Below are 15,224 nucleotides of genomic sequence, written 5' to 3' on the forward strand. Positions count from 1 at the left end.
AGCACCTTATGGAGGGGAGCCTAAATACCCCAAATACCAAAGGTACAGACACATGGTGCTGTTTGATAAAACAATGTGGGAATGATGCACCTCCCTATTATCAGGAATTAAGTGACATCAAGTTGTGCCTGTGTCATTTATCTTGTTTTCAGCAGGATAGTGATGCACGAGTGCAAGTATTGATTTGAAGCAGTATTTTATGGTATTCTATGTCTGCTTAGGCTAGAAGTTCATACAGACATAGGAATACCAGTAATTTTCTAGTTGAGAAACATGAGATTGTTTTAATGACTCTGGTACAGTAGCTACTAATTTAGCATGTAGTGAAATAACACTACATGCTGCAGAAGAAGATGAAGAGTCAGAACCATTTTGGCTTTTTTATTTACATCTTATTGTGTATTTTTTTCTTGCAGGTCTTTATGTGCCATTAAAAAAGGGAATGAACAAAACTTTTTTAACGTTGTCACATTATGAAATTGCCGAGTCTCCCGCTGCAGTACCAGTTTCTAATGTGGAAGTGGTTTATGCTAATTTAAGAAAGCCTCAGAACTACTGAAGAGTTCTGACCTGTAGTAGGCAAACCTATTTCATTTATAATACATAAAAGATAAGGATTTCCTTTTGCAGAAATTATGCTGAGTGTGCAGCTGAGAATAGAATACTAGCTGATTAAGGTGTTGTTCAAAGACAAACTTAAACTTTTAAAAGTACTTTAATTAGAGATTAAAATCATTAGGCTGTAATGAAAAGCATAGTCATCCTGAAGGAAAAGATTTTATAAAATATATGAAATTACGACAATTTCCTTCACAACAAAACCTTAAGATTCTGAAGCACATTTCTGTTTTACTCATTAGTTTATCACATCTTTGGTCAGAAAATCTGTTGCTAGCAATTGAGCAAATTGTCAAACACAAAGATTAGCCTGAGACACAGTAAATGAAATTGCCAAGTGGATAGAGAACGGCTAATACAATAAATCTGGCAGAGATATTTCAGATATAAAGATAATGCCTTTTAGTATTTTCTATCTCATGAGCGCTGGAATTGAGAATAACATCATTTGATACTACCAGTTATTTTCAGTAACTTGGAAAACACCTTCATGTTTAAGATTTAACCATCAGGGATTAAGGTGAACATTACGGGTAAAAGCACAGTTTTGCAGCAAAGCAAGATGGAGAAAGCTGACACCAGCTAGTAATCAGAATCAGCAGGCCAGAGAGAGACACCTTGGGTACCTGTGTGTTCTCAGCAAACCACAAACTTGTAAAATGCTCAAATTTATTCTTAACTTGAGTATCTTTGTAAAATTTCCCCATTTTAATAATTTCCACAGACAGAACTTCTTGTTGGGTTTCACTACATGTGCAAGGAACAAAATGCTCACAACACTTTCAAGTTTACAGTAAGTGCTAGAGAAAAGTAACACTGCAATTGCAAATCCATTAGGGATTTTTTTTACCAGTTTCTAATTTGTTGCCAGAATTTGTCATTAACTTGTTTTTTTGTATAATACAAAATACAGTGACACTTGAAATACACTGGAGCAATTTGTTAAAAACTGCACTTTGGGACATTTGTCAAATCGAAGGTCGAATAACTGACATTTCCCAACTTTAACCTCTAAAATACAGAAGCAAAACAAGTTTAATTCAGCATAATTCTATATGCAAAATTAAAAAATGGCCTCTGACATTGTCTGAAATATAAACTTTCTTTGGCACCAAGGCATTTCTTTTTTGCTAGGAAGTTGGTTTTTCTGACATTAAACCTTGGTCAGCATTTTAGTCACCCCTGATGGTGGTTCAGGATACTCAGCTACTTAAGATTAATGGTTTGAACATCAGTCTTAAGCAGCAAAGATCTAACATGGCCCTCCTGAGTTTTTATGTATCAAGATGTTGATATTCCACATATATATGATATATAACACATGTATGTATATACTATACACACTACACATATATACACACACCATGTATAAATAAATATATATATATAGTGCACACCTACAAGGGCCAAAAATCTTTTGCAACTATTTTTGTCAGTTAAGACACGAGCACAATCATAAGGATTCAACAACCAAGAACTGGGTATGCCAAAACTAAAATATAGTCTGACACAATAATTATGCTTTTACTATTCTTACATTTAATAGTGCAAAAAGAAAAAAAGTCAGTCGTTTACTATTTAAAATATTCCTAACTCTAAAAATGTTTCTGTTTGCAACTAGAAAATGCAGTAGCTGTTTTGCAAAAACATGAGGTAAAATACTGAGGCCAAATTATAATGTTAATACTGTTTTTGTGGAACTGAATTAAAAAATCAGCAGTTGTTTATACAACTGTAAGAAAAAAGCTTTAAAAGATATTTGGCCAGGCATATTGGTAGCATATATGAAGCAAAGATAGTAAGTCCATTTGGAGCTCAAGCTGTACAGAAGTCAATGTGTGCTAGTAATTCTCTATGTTGGCTTGTTGGATATAGCACTTTACATCTGGGACACTCGAGAAAACTTTCATCAAGGCAGCTGGAATGTTTCAGGGGAGGACTTCTGTCACATGTGGTCACCTTCTTGTCAAATACAGCTTGCAAATCTTCTTGTGATTCCATACATCCAGATTCCCGGAGTTTCTGGAAAAGGAGGAGCTTCACTGTAAGATTGGGGCATGCATGCACTGATCAAACACTGTAGGAAAATATATTAAAGACTTGATGGCACACAAGCCTTGGGTGTGTTACAGCACTAAGGACTGTGCCTTGTTCACCAGCAACGAGTCTGAGTGGAAGCACATTGCATCTTTGTCATGGTACAACAGACAAAACTGAGTCACACACTGTGATACAGAACGTTCCCTGCTCAGCACCCTGACTGTTCTGGAGCTCCTGCTGCACTGCTCCTGCTCCGTGCTTGCTGGAGAGCAAAGCAGTGCCTGCCTGGCTTGCACAGGGCTCTGCACCTTGGGGAAACAGACATAAAGGATGGAGGGACACTTACTCAGGGTTTGAAACAAGATTCCAAAGCAAGAAGCTGTAAGTTTATGCAAAATCCCTGAGTGAATTCACCTGTGGGTTGAATATTCAGTACATACCAGAGGTTCCAGGCGGGTTATTTTCTCCTTGGCCTTGCGCAGCTCCTTGAGAACATGGCTTAACTCTTGCTTCAAGTTCTGGCGATCAAGCTTCCCATTCTCTAAGTCTGTGGTACACATCTGGATCTGGCAGCCCAATAAAGTGAAAACTTAAAGTCAAAGTTAGTATGAACTGGGAGGAATGTTTCTCATTTATATATTTAAAGTCAGTTTTGCTCTGCAATAACATCTAAAAATGGGATTAAAAGGAAAATTTAAATGAAAAATTTAAAATTGCTGTTTCTTTCATTCCAGTGAAATTCACACATGCCCAGTTATTAAAATCTCCCTTAGAAGAGGTACAGTTTAAAGTTATTTTGATTGGAGGGTGTTTCAATTTCAAATAAAGAAAATATGGCAATGCAACTATTTCTATAACTATATTGAGAATATATTATGAAACTTTAATTAGGTGATTAGTTTTGGGACGTTTCTTGTGCCTTATCTGAGGCTTTACCTGTTGAACAAGTGATTGTGGAGAAAACAGCATCAGGTTTGATCATACCCTCTTATCATACAAGGTTACAGATTTTCCTCCTGACACATGACAAAATTTTTGAAAGCATCAAGAGATTATGTACAGTTGAATATTCATGCCTAGCATTACTTTATTTGATATACTAATCATTCTTAAATGTGAAGTTAGTCTAGAAAGACTTTGTGCCTAATACAGATTAAATATCAGCACTTTAGCACATAATTGTGTACCTGTTGTTCCAGCAAAGCTATTCTTGTGTGTTCTGCCTCCTGTCTGAGCAATGATTTACGAAGGAGTTGCACCTACAAGGCAGATGAACACTTGTAACAAACAACTTCCATATACAATAGTTAATAAGCTTAAAAAGAATTAATTTATAATGAGATGGAAGCAAACTCTTACATTTCAATGCCAACAGAAAATGTATGTCTATTATGCAAGAATCAAACTCAATTCAAATCACTACTTCCCCAAGGAAAACCCTAGTGAAAAATTATTATTGCACCAAGAAGGGGGAGTGCAGGATGATTATTGTTAAAAAAAAGAAACCAAAAATGGAAGCCTCCTAGGTGATTGCCAGGATGCTGACAAAAATATACTCACAAAACCTATGATTGCACTAACGTAATATGATGGTAATAAAAACAAACAGTGCAATTTTTTTAATATAAGCGAACAAGTTTAAGGGTGAGAAAGTACTATATTATAATAATTAAGTAAATGCATACATTAAAATATCCTCTGCTTTTAGCATGTGTCAACTTTTAGAATAATGCTGTTATTCAGCTTCAAAAAATAAAATAAAATATTTAATCATTATTAACCAGTGAGAACCAGTCTGTCTTTAGAGAGCTTAATGTTGTTCTGCTTTTGGCCTACTTTGGTGTCTAGTAAATTTTATTCTTGTATTTCAAATATCAGTTGTATTTTAGTTGCCAGGTGACAGCAAATATTAGTGGTATTCCATAGTTATGAGCACCTGATAAATTGGGGTTTTTTTGCTTTCTTGTCCTCATTTACAATTAGTCTCAAGGATGAACTATATTAGAATCAGTTCAGTATTTTCTCCCTTCCCTTTCGTGTCCCTTAAGACTAGGGAAATAAATGAACAGAGAAGTTTCTTCTTTAAACAATTCAGTGTTAACCACAAGGACATGAGTCTATATCTATGTGAAGAAGAGTTACCAGAGAGAGGGATGGTCCATCTGATTAACTATGAATTTTCATCTCTCTTGGTTCTTTGCTAATGATCTCAAACCTCCAAATCCATCCACTTACTTGACATAAAAGATCTTCAGACTTTTCTTTTTCTTCTCTGAGCTGTTCTTTGATAGTTTCATTTTCCTCTTTTAGTCTTTGTGCTTTCTCTTTCATTTTATTTTCATTTTCTCGAGTCTTCATTTCAGCAACCCGTTGTGACTGCAGTAAGGCATTTAAACTCATCATTTCCCCTTGTGTTTCTTCATGGGTCTTTTTCAGTTCGTTAAGTTCGGATCTCAGCTGGGCTATAGTGCGTCTTTCCTTCTCAGGATCACCCTTAGTTAGAAACAGCTGCTCACAGTATTCTTGCCTTTCCTCCTGTAGGTGACCTTAATGAATCAGAAATAATTGAGTTAGTGATGTGAAAAAAAATCCCACTTAAAAATCAGAGCACTAAATCTTTAACAGCATTTTAAGGCCTATTAATAGAAATTGAAATAGTAGGCTATTGCACAGCTCAGATTAGAACCAAACTTTGGTTGAAACAGCTTTCAGTATTTAAAATACATTAAGTCTCCATACCAATATACTTAGTGGAAAACACAGTTCTTCTAAGGCCTCATGCATTATACTGACACATGGGAATCTGACCCAAAACCACTGGATTCCTACTTCTATTTTTAGGCTCTTTAGCCAAGCTACTGGCATTATTCCCTCCCCAGAGATACCTTTGGGGATGGGATAGATTCAACCTTTTTGACCAAAGCCAGACCTTCCACTGTCTTTTCCAGACCATCTTTTTCAAACAGCATACCATAATTTACTTCTAAATAGTAAATAGAAAGGACCATGACAGTTCTTTTGATTAAAAATGCTTGCTTCTTGGGTAGCAACTATTACTTAAACCAAGGTCAGAACATTTCTCCTTGTTGACCCAAGAAAAGTTTAACAAGTAGGAAAAAATTAAAGAGACAGACTGCAAAAATTCAGGAGCAGTACAAAATATATGTAGAAGCAGAATGAGGGATGCAAAATTTCATGGGCTTCGCTGATTTTTGGCACTGTAAGTTTTGTGACTTCAATACCTTTCCTATTGAAGACTTACCCTAATTATTCAAAGTGTAATTTACTAGGGAGTTTCCTGCTTGAATGTTCTCCCTTCCCTCAGCTATGAACTAAGCCCTATCTTCTCATTAGCAAAACTCCTTTATAGGGCAGCGACACCCTCAGAGAAAGGCCAAGCTTTTGCCCAGAAAAAGTTTTCATATTTATACTTTCAACTTGTATAGCTAGGTTCTTAGAAACTTGGATTTCTGCTACTGCCTAGCTGCTTGAAGAGAGGAACTTTACTACACCCTGACTTTAAGTCTTCTGGTTGCTCTTGTGGCAAAGCTTTGACTGCAGTAACTGTGGAACATTTTCTGGTGAGCTGAGTCTGCCTCCCTCTAAAAATACTGTTCATAGATTTCTGAACAGCACCAAAACAAGATTATGATGATATTTCACTGTTCTCCAGAAAGATTCAAACAGCAATACAGAAACCAAGCCACTGCCCATGAATTATTAATGGCAAGTCTGTGGGTATATTCTTACTCCATATGATGCTAGTTCTGTTTAGTGAATTTACCTTCCAGGTCAGTTGCAACATGTATGAAATCAATAGTTTGGTAATAAGAAAAGCAGGTCAATACCTTCTGGTTCTTCTGCTTAATATGATTTTGATTTTATTAATACTGAGAGGGTGTGCCTTATTGAGGAACTGCACAGCAAGGAAGTGAGCTGGAGGTGGCCAGATCCTTATTGTGAAACACTGCTTTGGAGAGGTGCCAAAACCTATCACAGGTTTTCTTGCCCTGTAACAACTGTCAGGTGAGTAAAGAACATGGCAATCTTGAGTCATTTTTATAATATTTATTTTGAAAAAAGTAAATTAAAAAAAATCTGATCCACACCTAGCTAATAAATCCTTAATGCTTCCATTATGTCTACTGAAAGTGTACTTTGAAGGATGGGAGACATACATCTATTTGCCTCAACACTTTCCACAAACAGAGAGGTTGCTAATAGAGTGTCAAGGCTGTTAAAACCATCTTTGAAGTGGATAAGAACAGGAAGTACTTTTGGTCAAGTAATATAGCTAGATAACAGGAAGCAGAGGAATATTATTTAACCAAGTTTTACCATTAAGCAGCCAAAGCATTGAGAACAAAGTCTTGATTTTAAGTATGATATAATTTGTTTTCAGAAAATTTATTCTATAGATAATTACGGTTTGGGTCACTTGTGGGGCTAAAAATGAAGTTGATACCTTCTGAATTTGATTTAGATTCTTGCTGGCTAGCTATTTCTGCCTTCTGTTCAAGTTCAAAGATCCTTCCAAGCAGTCCCCTGACATATGCTTCCCGTTGCTGGTCATACAGTAGCCACTGCTGATTCTTCTCAAGAGCCTTCATAAAAAGAAACAGAAGAACAACAAAAAGTCTCTGGTAATTAATTAGCTTTTAAAAGTATTCTCTTATGTCTTCAAAATATTAGAAGTTGTTAAAGATAAGCTAGATAAGTCTGCTGCAAATTGTAGTAATCTATACGAAAAATAAATAAATCCATTTTCATCTGGAAAGTTAAGTCAGGATGCTGAGCATAAGCCAAAACTGCATAAATGGGAAAATTACTTAAAGAACAAAGGCTTTAATGAATCATGCCTAGATTATGAAGAATTAACTTTTCAATCTCAAATATAAAATAAAATATAAAATAACAGACCTTGAAAATGAAATAAAACTGTATCATTGCAATTTAATTTGTCAGAACAAGGACATGGATTTTTTAGCTGCTTGGCTCATAGACTTACTCAGTTTGGAAGGGACCTCAGGAGGTTTCCAATTCAACCTCATGCTGTCCCAGGCAGTGTCAGATTCCTAGAGGCTTCTGAGTTCTCAGCAACAGCAACCACTTTATTCTGATGTTCCAAGCAAGGTCTTTCAAAGCTGATGGAAATCTTAATTTTTCTTTTGAAAGTTTTTGGGTTTTAAATTTAAATTATTGCCTTGTCACAAAATCATTTTAGGGATTATATTTTAGAGACAAACATACCCTCTGAGGTCCCATACTACCCCAAAATGTACATGATGATAATTTACATTCTTCTGCAGCTCAAGACAGATGGTATGTGCTTGAAATTTACAGGAAACTTACATCTTTCAATTGTCTTTCAACTTCAGTGCTGTTTGTTGCAGCTTCCTGCGGACAAAGAACAACTTGTCAGTGTTGTTTAAAACAGATGGCTGAAACAGCAAAGCTACTCCTGTACAGCTATTAATTTCACATAAATAGCAGAAGAATATTTTAAAAATTAAATCAGATGCATTTAAAAATTAAAAGAGATGTGCCTTTTGTGTTTAAAGTTGATTGCTGGGTTTATAGTTGGTTGCTGGGTCTTTTTGAAGGATCCAAGTTATGTAGAAAGCCATTTCAGATATTTAAAATAGACTCTTCTGCAAAATATGGGAGAAAGATTTACATGGAATTTAGTCCGTAAGTCCGCAATTCATAGTTACCTTTAAACATTTCCTAAGGAAACCATAATGTATTTTCTACTGACTTGGAAGTCCTGAATGGTGTTCCACAAAGAGATTTTGAAAAATGAAGATATTTAAGGGTATTATTTAAGTACACAAGGAGAGGTAAATGTTTCTTCTGTTTTTGTATCCTCATACATTTGACAATGACCCAGACATACAAGAGAAGTTGGAGAAAGCCAGAGACCTCCATGCTTCCCTGGGATAACAGAAGATTGTGAACATCTGGGAAGTGATGCAGGCCTGTCTGCCAGCACAAGGACAAACTGCCTGATTTCCTGAGCCTGATCCCCAGTACAGTGAGTATCACTTATGTACACCTGTGAGTAGGGAACTTCTTGAGACCCATCTAAAACTGAGTTACAGGCATGTTTCTCCCACATGTAAATGTGAATTCTCTGCAGGATACAAAGTGGTTATGAAATTGTGTAGGTATAAGTCAGAGGGAACTTCAGTGAGAAAAAAACCAAAGTACATTACTACCCAAATCCAAACCACATTTTTTCCCAACATTTTTCTATGGATCTTGGAATATGATTTACAACAGAATTACAACAGAATTTATAGCTGAAAAATACAGAACTTCAAATATAATTATTAAACTAAAACACTTCCTAAGAAAAATAGGATTTAGGGACACTGAACTTGTTTCTATGAACATCAGAGTCCTGCCTCAGTAAAAACTTTCTTAAAATTGTGTCATAAAGCTGTTGTTTCCATTTCAGAGCTAGTATGCCACCTAGCAGTTTCAAGTAGCATTGCTAGACTTGTTTTCAAGTTTTCCAAGACATCCAGTAAAACATCACTGTCCTCTGTTGATAAATCAGTTACAATTTTAAAAGAAAACTATGGGTTTAAATAATACATATTTTGGTGGTTTACTGACAAAAATATTATGAAAACCTGTTGACTTCATACACATTTTAACACCTCTAATGAAGTTCAAAGTGTCTTAAAATTTAAAATAAGTACGTTGCATTTAAAGTGGTATTTCTCAATAAACTGCATTATTAGAAGTACTATATATACATGTGTTACCATTCAAAGTAGTAGATTAAGATATTCTGTTATGTATTTGGCTACAGCAGAATTTCTAGAAATTGCTCAACTCCCGGGTGGAGTGGAGGGAACCAGCACCATCTGCAGGTCAAAAGCTGGAAAAGAAAGACTCAGAGCCACCTATTTTTAGGCACCTGTACCTAAACAACTTTCCTGTGCCCCTCATAGAGCTACTACTGCATTTTCCAAAGAACATTAGAATGGGGCAGGGTGGAAAAACAACTGCAGAATCCTAAATGGACTTGTAAACCCTTATCTGAAACTCATTATTAAACTTCAAACTCATTATTCCTGTCCCATCCTGTGCCACATTGAAGAATTTACCATGTGTAATGCCATAGAAAGACAATTCGTTTTAACAACTGAGACACAAATGAGGATTCATAAGAGCAGAGAGAAGAAAGATATTCTCATGACTGAAGCTGAATTAGACAGGAGCTTAGTTTGTCTTTATTAGTGCCCCCTTCTCGCTCTGTCTAATCACTGAGCACACAAATCTGAGAAGGGCACAGTGCCTGCCTAAGGAAGAGTGGATCATCCCAGTAGTATCACAGGTCACACTGCCTGTGTGTGACCTTGAACTAGGGACCCTCCAATACAGCAGGAGAGAATTCCCTCCCCAGCTATGCTGCCTGAAGTGTGCTCTTTGACTGCTCCTCATTTAGAGTTCAATCTGGACACCATCTTGCTTCATATGAGAATATTTCAGCATGCAACACAGCTTGTATGAAAATTCATAAACCATCCTATTTTATAACAGGTATTGGTGCTTAGTAGGCACAAATTCCAATTTGCAATTGCAATATTTCTTCAGTGCTTACCTGGGATGCCTGAGAAGTACTACTGGCTTCATTCTCAAGATCAGAGCATTTTGCCATGACTGCAGATAAATCACATTTTAACCTGTTAATTTCTTCTGACAGAGAACAAAGTAACTGTTCTCTCCTTTCTGCTTCCTTTGTTTTTTCCTCTAGTTGATTTTGTAGTAAGGACACTTCACTATTCTTGGTTTTGGACCCAAGCTTGTCTTTCAGGTTTTGGATTTCTCTGTCCTTCTCTCCCAGAAGATGGCTGTATTTTTCTTTTTCTTTCTCAAGCAAAAGTATTTTCTAAATGAAATGGAATAAAAAAAGAGTAAGTTTTAGTCTATGCATCAAATGCATTAGCAAGTTTACAGTAGTTTGAGATTATCTGAGCAGCGGGGTCTAGTGGAATTTGTTAGAACTAGGGGATCTTTAAGGTCTCTTCCTACCCAACCCATTCTATGACCTTAAGATTCTATGATAAGAATATCTCACTTTCCAAGATCTCTCTTAGCCTTTACTTAGCTGAGAAAATTACTTTTAACTCAAAGAAGACAATACTGGAGTGATCATCTGAAATATATTAAGTGATAGTAGAACCAGTCTGAAATAGACGAAACAAGGAGAGGATGCAAAGAACCAAGTTTCACAGGCTTGGCAGGTACTCAGTTTTGAATAAAGATCACTACAGTATATGACCCTAAAACAAGTACAAGCACAAGAACTCCAAAACACTTCCAGCAAAGAGGTTGGTGCTACATTTCTTAGTATATTTCTTAGCATATTTGGTAGCTTTTGGGAAGCAGCAGAGCCTTCTTGCAAACTACTACTGTCACAGAAGGGTTATAATAAGGCATTCAGGAGAAGGATCCTGTTTTCCATGTTATCTGGCCCTGTAGTTTCAAAATGTGTTTTAGTAGATATTTTCAACATGCACTCTTTTTCCAGTACGCCTCCAGCACAGGTAATCATTACCCACAACTAGTACTGCATTTAAGATGCAGTGGGGCTCTGCATGAACTTCAGATAAATGTGATAGCATTTAATTCTGCTAAGGCTGATATTGAAATCCTGCATGTTGACATCAAGTCATTAGAAAGAGAAACTGAAAGCAAGTGGTTTTGAGAGGGCCTCAATCAGGGAGTGGTTGAACACCACTGCTCACGAAAATTAAAATAGTGACACCAAAGAGTATCTGGTGTATCAAATACAGTAGTGATTTTGCACCTATTTTTCCTAGTTTATAGGAAACCAGTGTTAAGTAACCAACACTGAGCCAACAGCAAACACACTAAGGAATCTAGCCAAAACTGTGCATGAGCTGCCCAGCCATAGCTCATCCTTGGCTTAGGACTTCTCAACTGACTTTGTGTCACAGAAACATGACAAGCCCTTTCGTTAAAAGGAGTGGCCTAGAAATATTAGTATGCCTAGTCCACACTAGTTGTATTCTTTTCTAGAGTCCATCTAAAGTTTCCCCATCCTTCTGGGAATCCTGACAGGCTGCGACTAGGTCACCTATTAAGTTTTGAACTTCTCTCTCTGCAGCCACAGGTTTATCTCGAGGGGAACAGTCATATAGACATAGAGATGCTTCAATACCTTGCAGTGTCTTCGTTTCTGCTCTTTAGATGCAATGGAAGAAAAATGTGATGACCCAATTACAGTTTCATTTACCTATACTGAGTGGGAGCTTGACAATTCAATTCAAACACTCTGCACTTTTTGGCATGTTCTTAACCAAATGTTTTCAAACGTTAAACTCTTTGTAGGAAGTGCTTAAAAGACTTCTCTGAGATGTGTTTTATTGGACATATGAGGCTAGGTCTTAATGGGCTAACGGGCACCTCTGGCCTCAAGTCTTTGTATTTACCAGCCTTGTCAGATGAGTGTGGTTTTATTAGCTCAGCTGCCATTGAAAAATATCTGAGAATGAAAGTATGAAACTAATAGTTTGCCTGGACTGTCTAACACTCCTGAACCAGTTGTGACATCAGAAGTTTTGAGAGGAAAGGTGGGGCTCCCGAGGCCGAGTGCCGTATCCGCGGGACCGGGCGCTGGCTCGGGGGCAGCCCGGCTCACCTGCAGGAGCTCGCTCCGCTCCGGCTCCGTCACTCTGCCTTTGCCTGCGGCCACTTCCTCCATGGACTTCCGCGGGGCAGCGCCCTCCCGCTTCCCCTTCTCGAGCCCACCGTCAGCTCTGCAGCTGCCCAGCTTCAGGCCCCCCTTGCCAATAATTCGATCTATGGCGGTCTTGGCGTTCATCTTTAGGCGCCCGTACAAACCGAACGAGGCGCTACGGAACAGCGTTCCCTTCTAGCGGGCAGGACGAGGCTTCCGACAGCTGCAGGCGAGCGCAGGCGGCGCGGCCCTTCCCGGATCCCGCGGGGCTCAGAGGGGCCGCAAGTCACGGTGCGGGGGCACGGCCCGGTGAGGGGGCACGGCCCGGTGCGGGACGCGGCCCGGCGGCGGCTCCGTCCGGCCCCGGCCCGTGCCGCTTCCGGGAGTTTGAATCCCGCGGCTCCGGGCCGTCACTTCCGGGGTTTCCGGATGGTGCCGGAGGGGCGGTGTCCCCTCGTGTCACTGCCCGCTCGTGTCGCCGCCCGGCCGGTGCTGTCCCTGCCCGGGGCTCCCCGCCGCCAGTGAGCGGCGGTGCTTGGCCAGCTGCGGCTGCCGGAGGGTGGAGCTCGGGTCGAGTCTGCAGGGCCCCCTCAGTGCTGTCTCTTACGTGTCTGTGTCCTCGTTCCTCCCTGAACACGTAGGGTTTTTCTTCAGAAATCCTCTCCAGCTACCCCAAACTTAATAATTTAAGAAATTACAAAGTAAGCTAGGATAGGTCTCGTGTAGAAACCAGGCTGAACTGCTCTCACTTGCTCCTTCTTGCTGGCTTCCCCTCTCCTCAGTCCTTGGGGACGCGGGGACACGTGTGGCAGTTTTTGCTTCTCAGAGCTGACAAGAACTATCCCTGAGCACGGGGAAGCTCAGAGCTCTTGTGCTTGTCATGTGTCACCCGGTCCATGTTACCGCAGTGTTTGTGCATGTGTTTAAGACAAAACATTCATATGCGTCCAAACTATACAGAGAGTCTTGTAATTTTTAATTTCTTTTTTGCACGCATTTCCTTGATACTTTTTAATTTTTAGTCAATGGTACATATTTCAGTAATTCTACTGTAAATCTACTATCTCCAGGATGTTCCATGAGGAAGCTGCAGTGTCGTTCCAGAATGCAACAGGAGGGGGAGGACTTGCACTGTTTTTTGGGATCATCGCCAGTTTCCCGCTGGGCTGGCACGGAGACAAACCAAAAGCATTTGCGAACAATGAAGTTCTAAAAATTAGGGGCGAAAAATATAAGCCATTGTGGAATTTCATACCTTGTAATGCCGAGAGGCAGATGCGGTTTAGATCGAGTTCTAGAGTCGTGCTTAATGTTCTTAACGCTTATTCTAGCCGTGGTTTCTGACGAGAGATTTATCAGTTTAAGAATAAAAACAGCAGCCAGAAACCTGCGTTTTTGCAGTGTGCTTTTTCTGTTGCAGGATTTCACTAGTGAAAGCTCTTTCCGTGCACCATGACACAAGCTGGTGTCAATTTACAGGGGTGTTTTTTTTCCCAGAGCTTTGAGCAGCTAGTCCGTCATAGATCCACCCATGGACCTCCTTTGCTGTAAACCACTCATTCCCTGCCTCCTCTTCCTGCTGGCATTTCAGTCCAGAAGTTAAGGACTGAAACTGAGTATTTAATTCCTTCGGTATTAGTCAACATTTAGACAAAAGGGAAGCAATGCTTCGGGTGATTGTGGAATCTGCTACCAATATTCCTAAAACCAAGTTTGGGAAACCAGATCCTATCGTTTCTGTTATTTTTAAAGGTAAGCAAAACTGTCATAAATGTAGCCAGGGAAGAAGTTTTGTAAAGGATAGTGCCCTTTGTAAGTATCTGAAAATCTGGGAAATCATGTTTTCCTGGAATTACAGCTAATGTACTTTTGGGGAAGACTTTTTAATTAGAGACAAGAGTTACCTGAATGAAGTTTGAACTGGGTGGAGTGCATTGGTCTGTTCTGGGCAGCTGTGCTTCTGTATCAGGATCCGCATTTTACAAGTTTTCCCAAAGGATTAACCTGTTGCTTTAAAAGCAAATCTAACTGCATAAATGAACCCACTTTTAATTCTGATATTGAAGATTACCCTGTTTTCCATCTGAAAAGTCATTCCTGTCTTGATTACTTTGAACAGGCACTGCTCACTGTCACACACATACAATAAAAATGTGATTTATTGTTGTTACAAGTAGTATACTGAAAAAAAGTAGTACTATTTCAGAAGGTGTTTGATTTTGTTTTAGTTTGGTTTGGAGTTGGTTTTTGTTGGTGGTGGTGGTGGGTTTTGGGTTTTTTTCACAAACAGAATCACACATCAAAATTTTGCCTGTTGGGATTATTTAATTACAAGATTTTGGAAGGAAACTGTACTTTTCACTTTCATTGCTCATCAGTTATATATGGGAGAAGGAGAAGACTGTGATAAAATCAGCATTTTTATTTAAAGCTAAGTATGTTTTAGAGTGTACTTTACCTGCTGCCAACATTACCTCACTAGGCTGGACTAGAGGAACTTGAGTTCTAGTATTGATTTATTTTTAAGGTGCCAAAACCTTTAAGCAATTTTGGATCATATAATACATCAAACCAAACTGTGACAAGCAGGTGTCCTATCTCCTGGTGACCTGGTTTCCTAACTGTGCACTGAAATCCAGATGGTATTTTAAAGTGTGAAAAATCCTTGCAGGAGTTTCTCACCTTTAGAAACCAAATCTGAAATCATGACAGCTGTAGGCTGAAAAAGGATGAGGCACTGCACATGCAGAATCTTAACTTTCAAAGTAACAAGTTTTCAGATACATTTATTTCAGCATCAGAAAGATGTGAAATTGTTCCATTTCCTTTAGTTTCCTCCTTTTTTCGA

General features: G+C 38.7%; 2 protein-coding genes across 4 annotated transcripts in view; one reads left to right on the top strand and one right to left on the bottom strand.

The window, feature by feature from the left end:
- Window positions 1-587: 587 nt before the first annotated feature.
- CEP55 (centrosomal protein 55) lies at window positions 588-12,682 on the bottom strand. The gene is made up of 8 exons (XM_039709116.1): window positions 12,338-12,682; window positions 10,274-10,561; window positions 8,011-8,055; window positions 7,124-7,262; window positions 4,894-5,204; window positions 3,846-3,917; window positions 3,099-3,224; window positions 588-2,640 (listed from the first exon to the last, which is right to left on the bottom strand). Exons 1-8 carry the CDS (start codon window positions 12,518-12,520, stop codon window positions 2,434-2,436), a joined length of 1,371 nt encoding a protein of 456 aa, XP_039565050.1. The 5' UTR covers window positions 12,521-12,682; the 3' UTR covers window positions 588-2,433.
- Window positions 12,683-13,937: 1,255 nt separating this feature from the next.
- Window positions 13,938-15,224, top strand: part of MYOF (myoferlin) — a 62,046-nt gene continuing 60,759 nt past the window's right edge. For all 3 annotated transcript variants that reach the window (XR_005627449.1, XM_039709192.1, XM_039709193.1), the window contains exon 1: window positions 13,938-14,128. Coding sequence is in view for 2 of the 3 variants with exons in the window: in XM_039709192.1 (XP_039565126.1) it covers window positions 14,041-14,128 (88 nt within the window). In the remaining variant the exon portion in view is untranslated. The remainder of the gene's footprint in view (window positions 14,129-15,224) is intronic.

The sequence above is a fragment of the Passer montanus genome, unplaced genomic scaffold, assembly GCF_014805655.1.
Source record: "Passer montanus isolate IOZ18808 unplaced genomic scaffold, ASM1480565v1 scaffold21, whole genome shotgun sequence".
Lineage (NCBI taxonomy): Eukaryota > Metazoa > Chordata > Aves > Passeriformes > Passeridae > Passer > Passer montanus.

What these genes read in the sequence shown, in the direction of transcription:
- CEP55 (XM_039709116.1), bottom strand. Translation starts at nt 12,520, where the DNA reads ATGAACGCCAAGACCGCCATAGATCGAATTATTGGCAAGGGGGGCCTG. An exon ending in AGCGGAGCGAGCTCCTGCAG is followed by an intron (nt 10,562 to 12,337) that starts GTGAGCCGGGCT and finishes CATTTCATTTAG; the next exon opens with AAAATACTTTTGCTTGAGAA. An exon ending in CTGAAGATCTTTTATGTCAA is followed by an intron (nt 3,918 to 4,893) that starts GTAAGTGGATGG and finishes TCTGCCTTGTAG; the next exon opens with GTGCAACTCCTTCGTAAATC.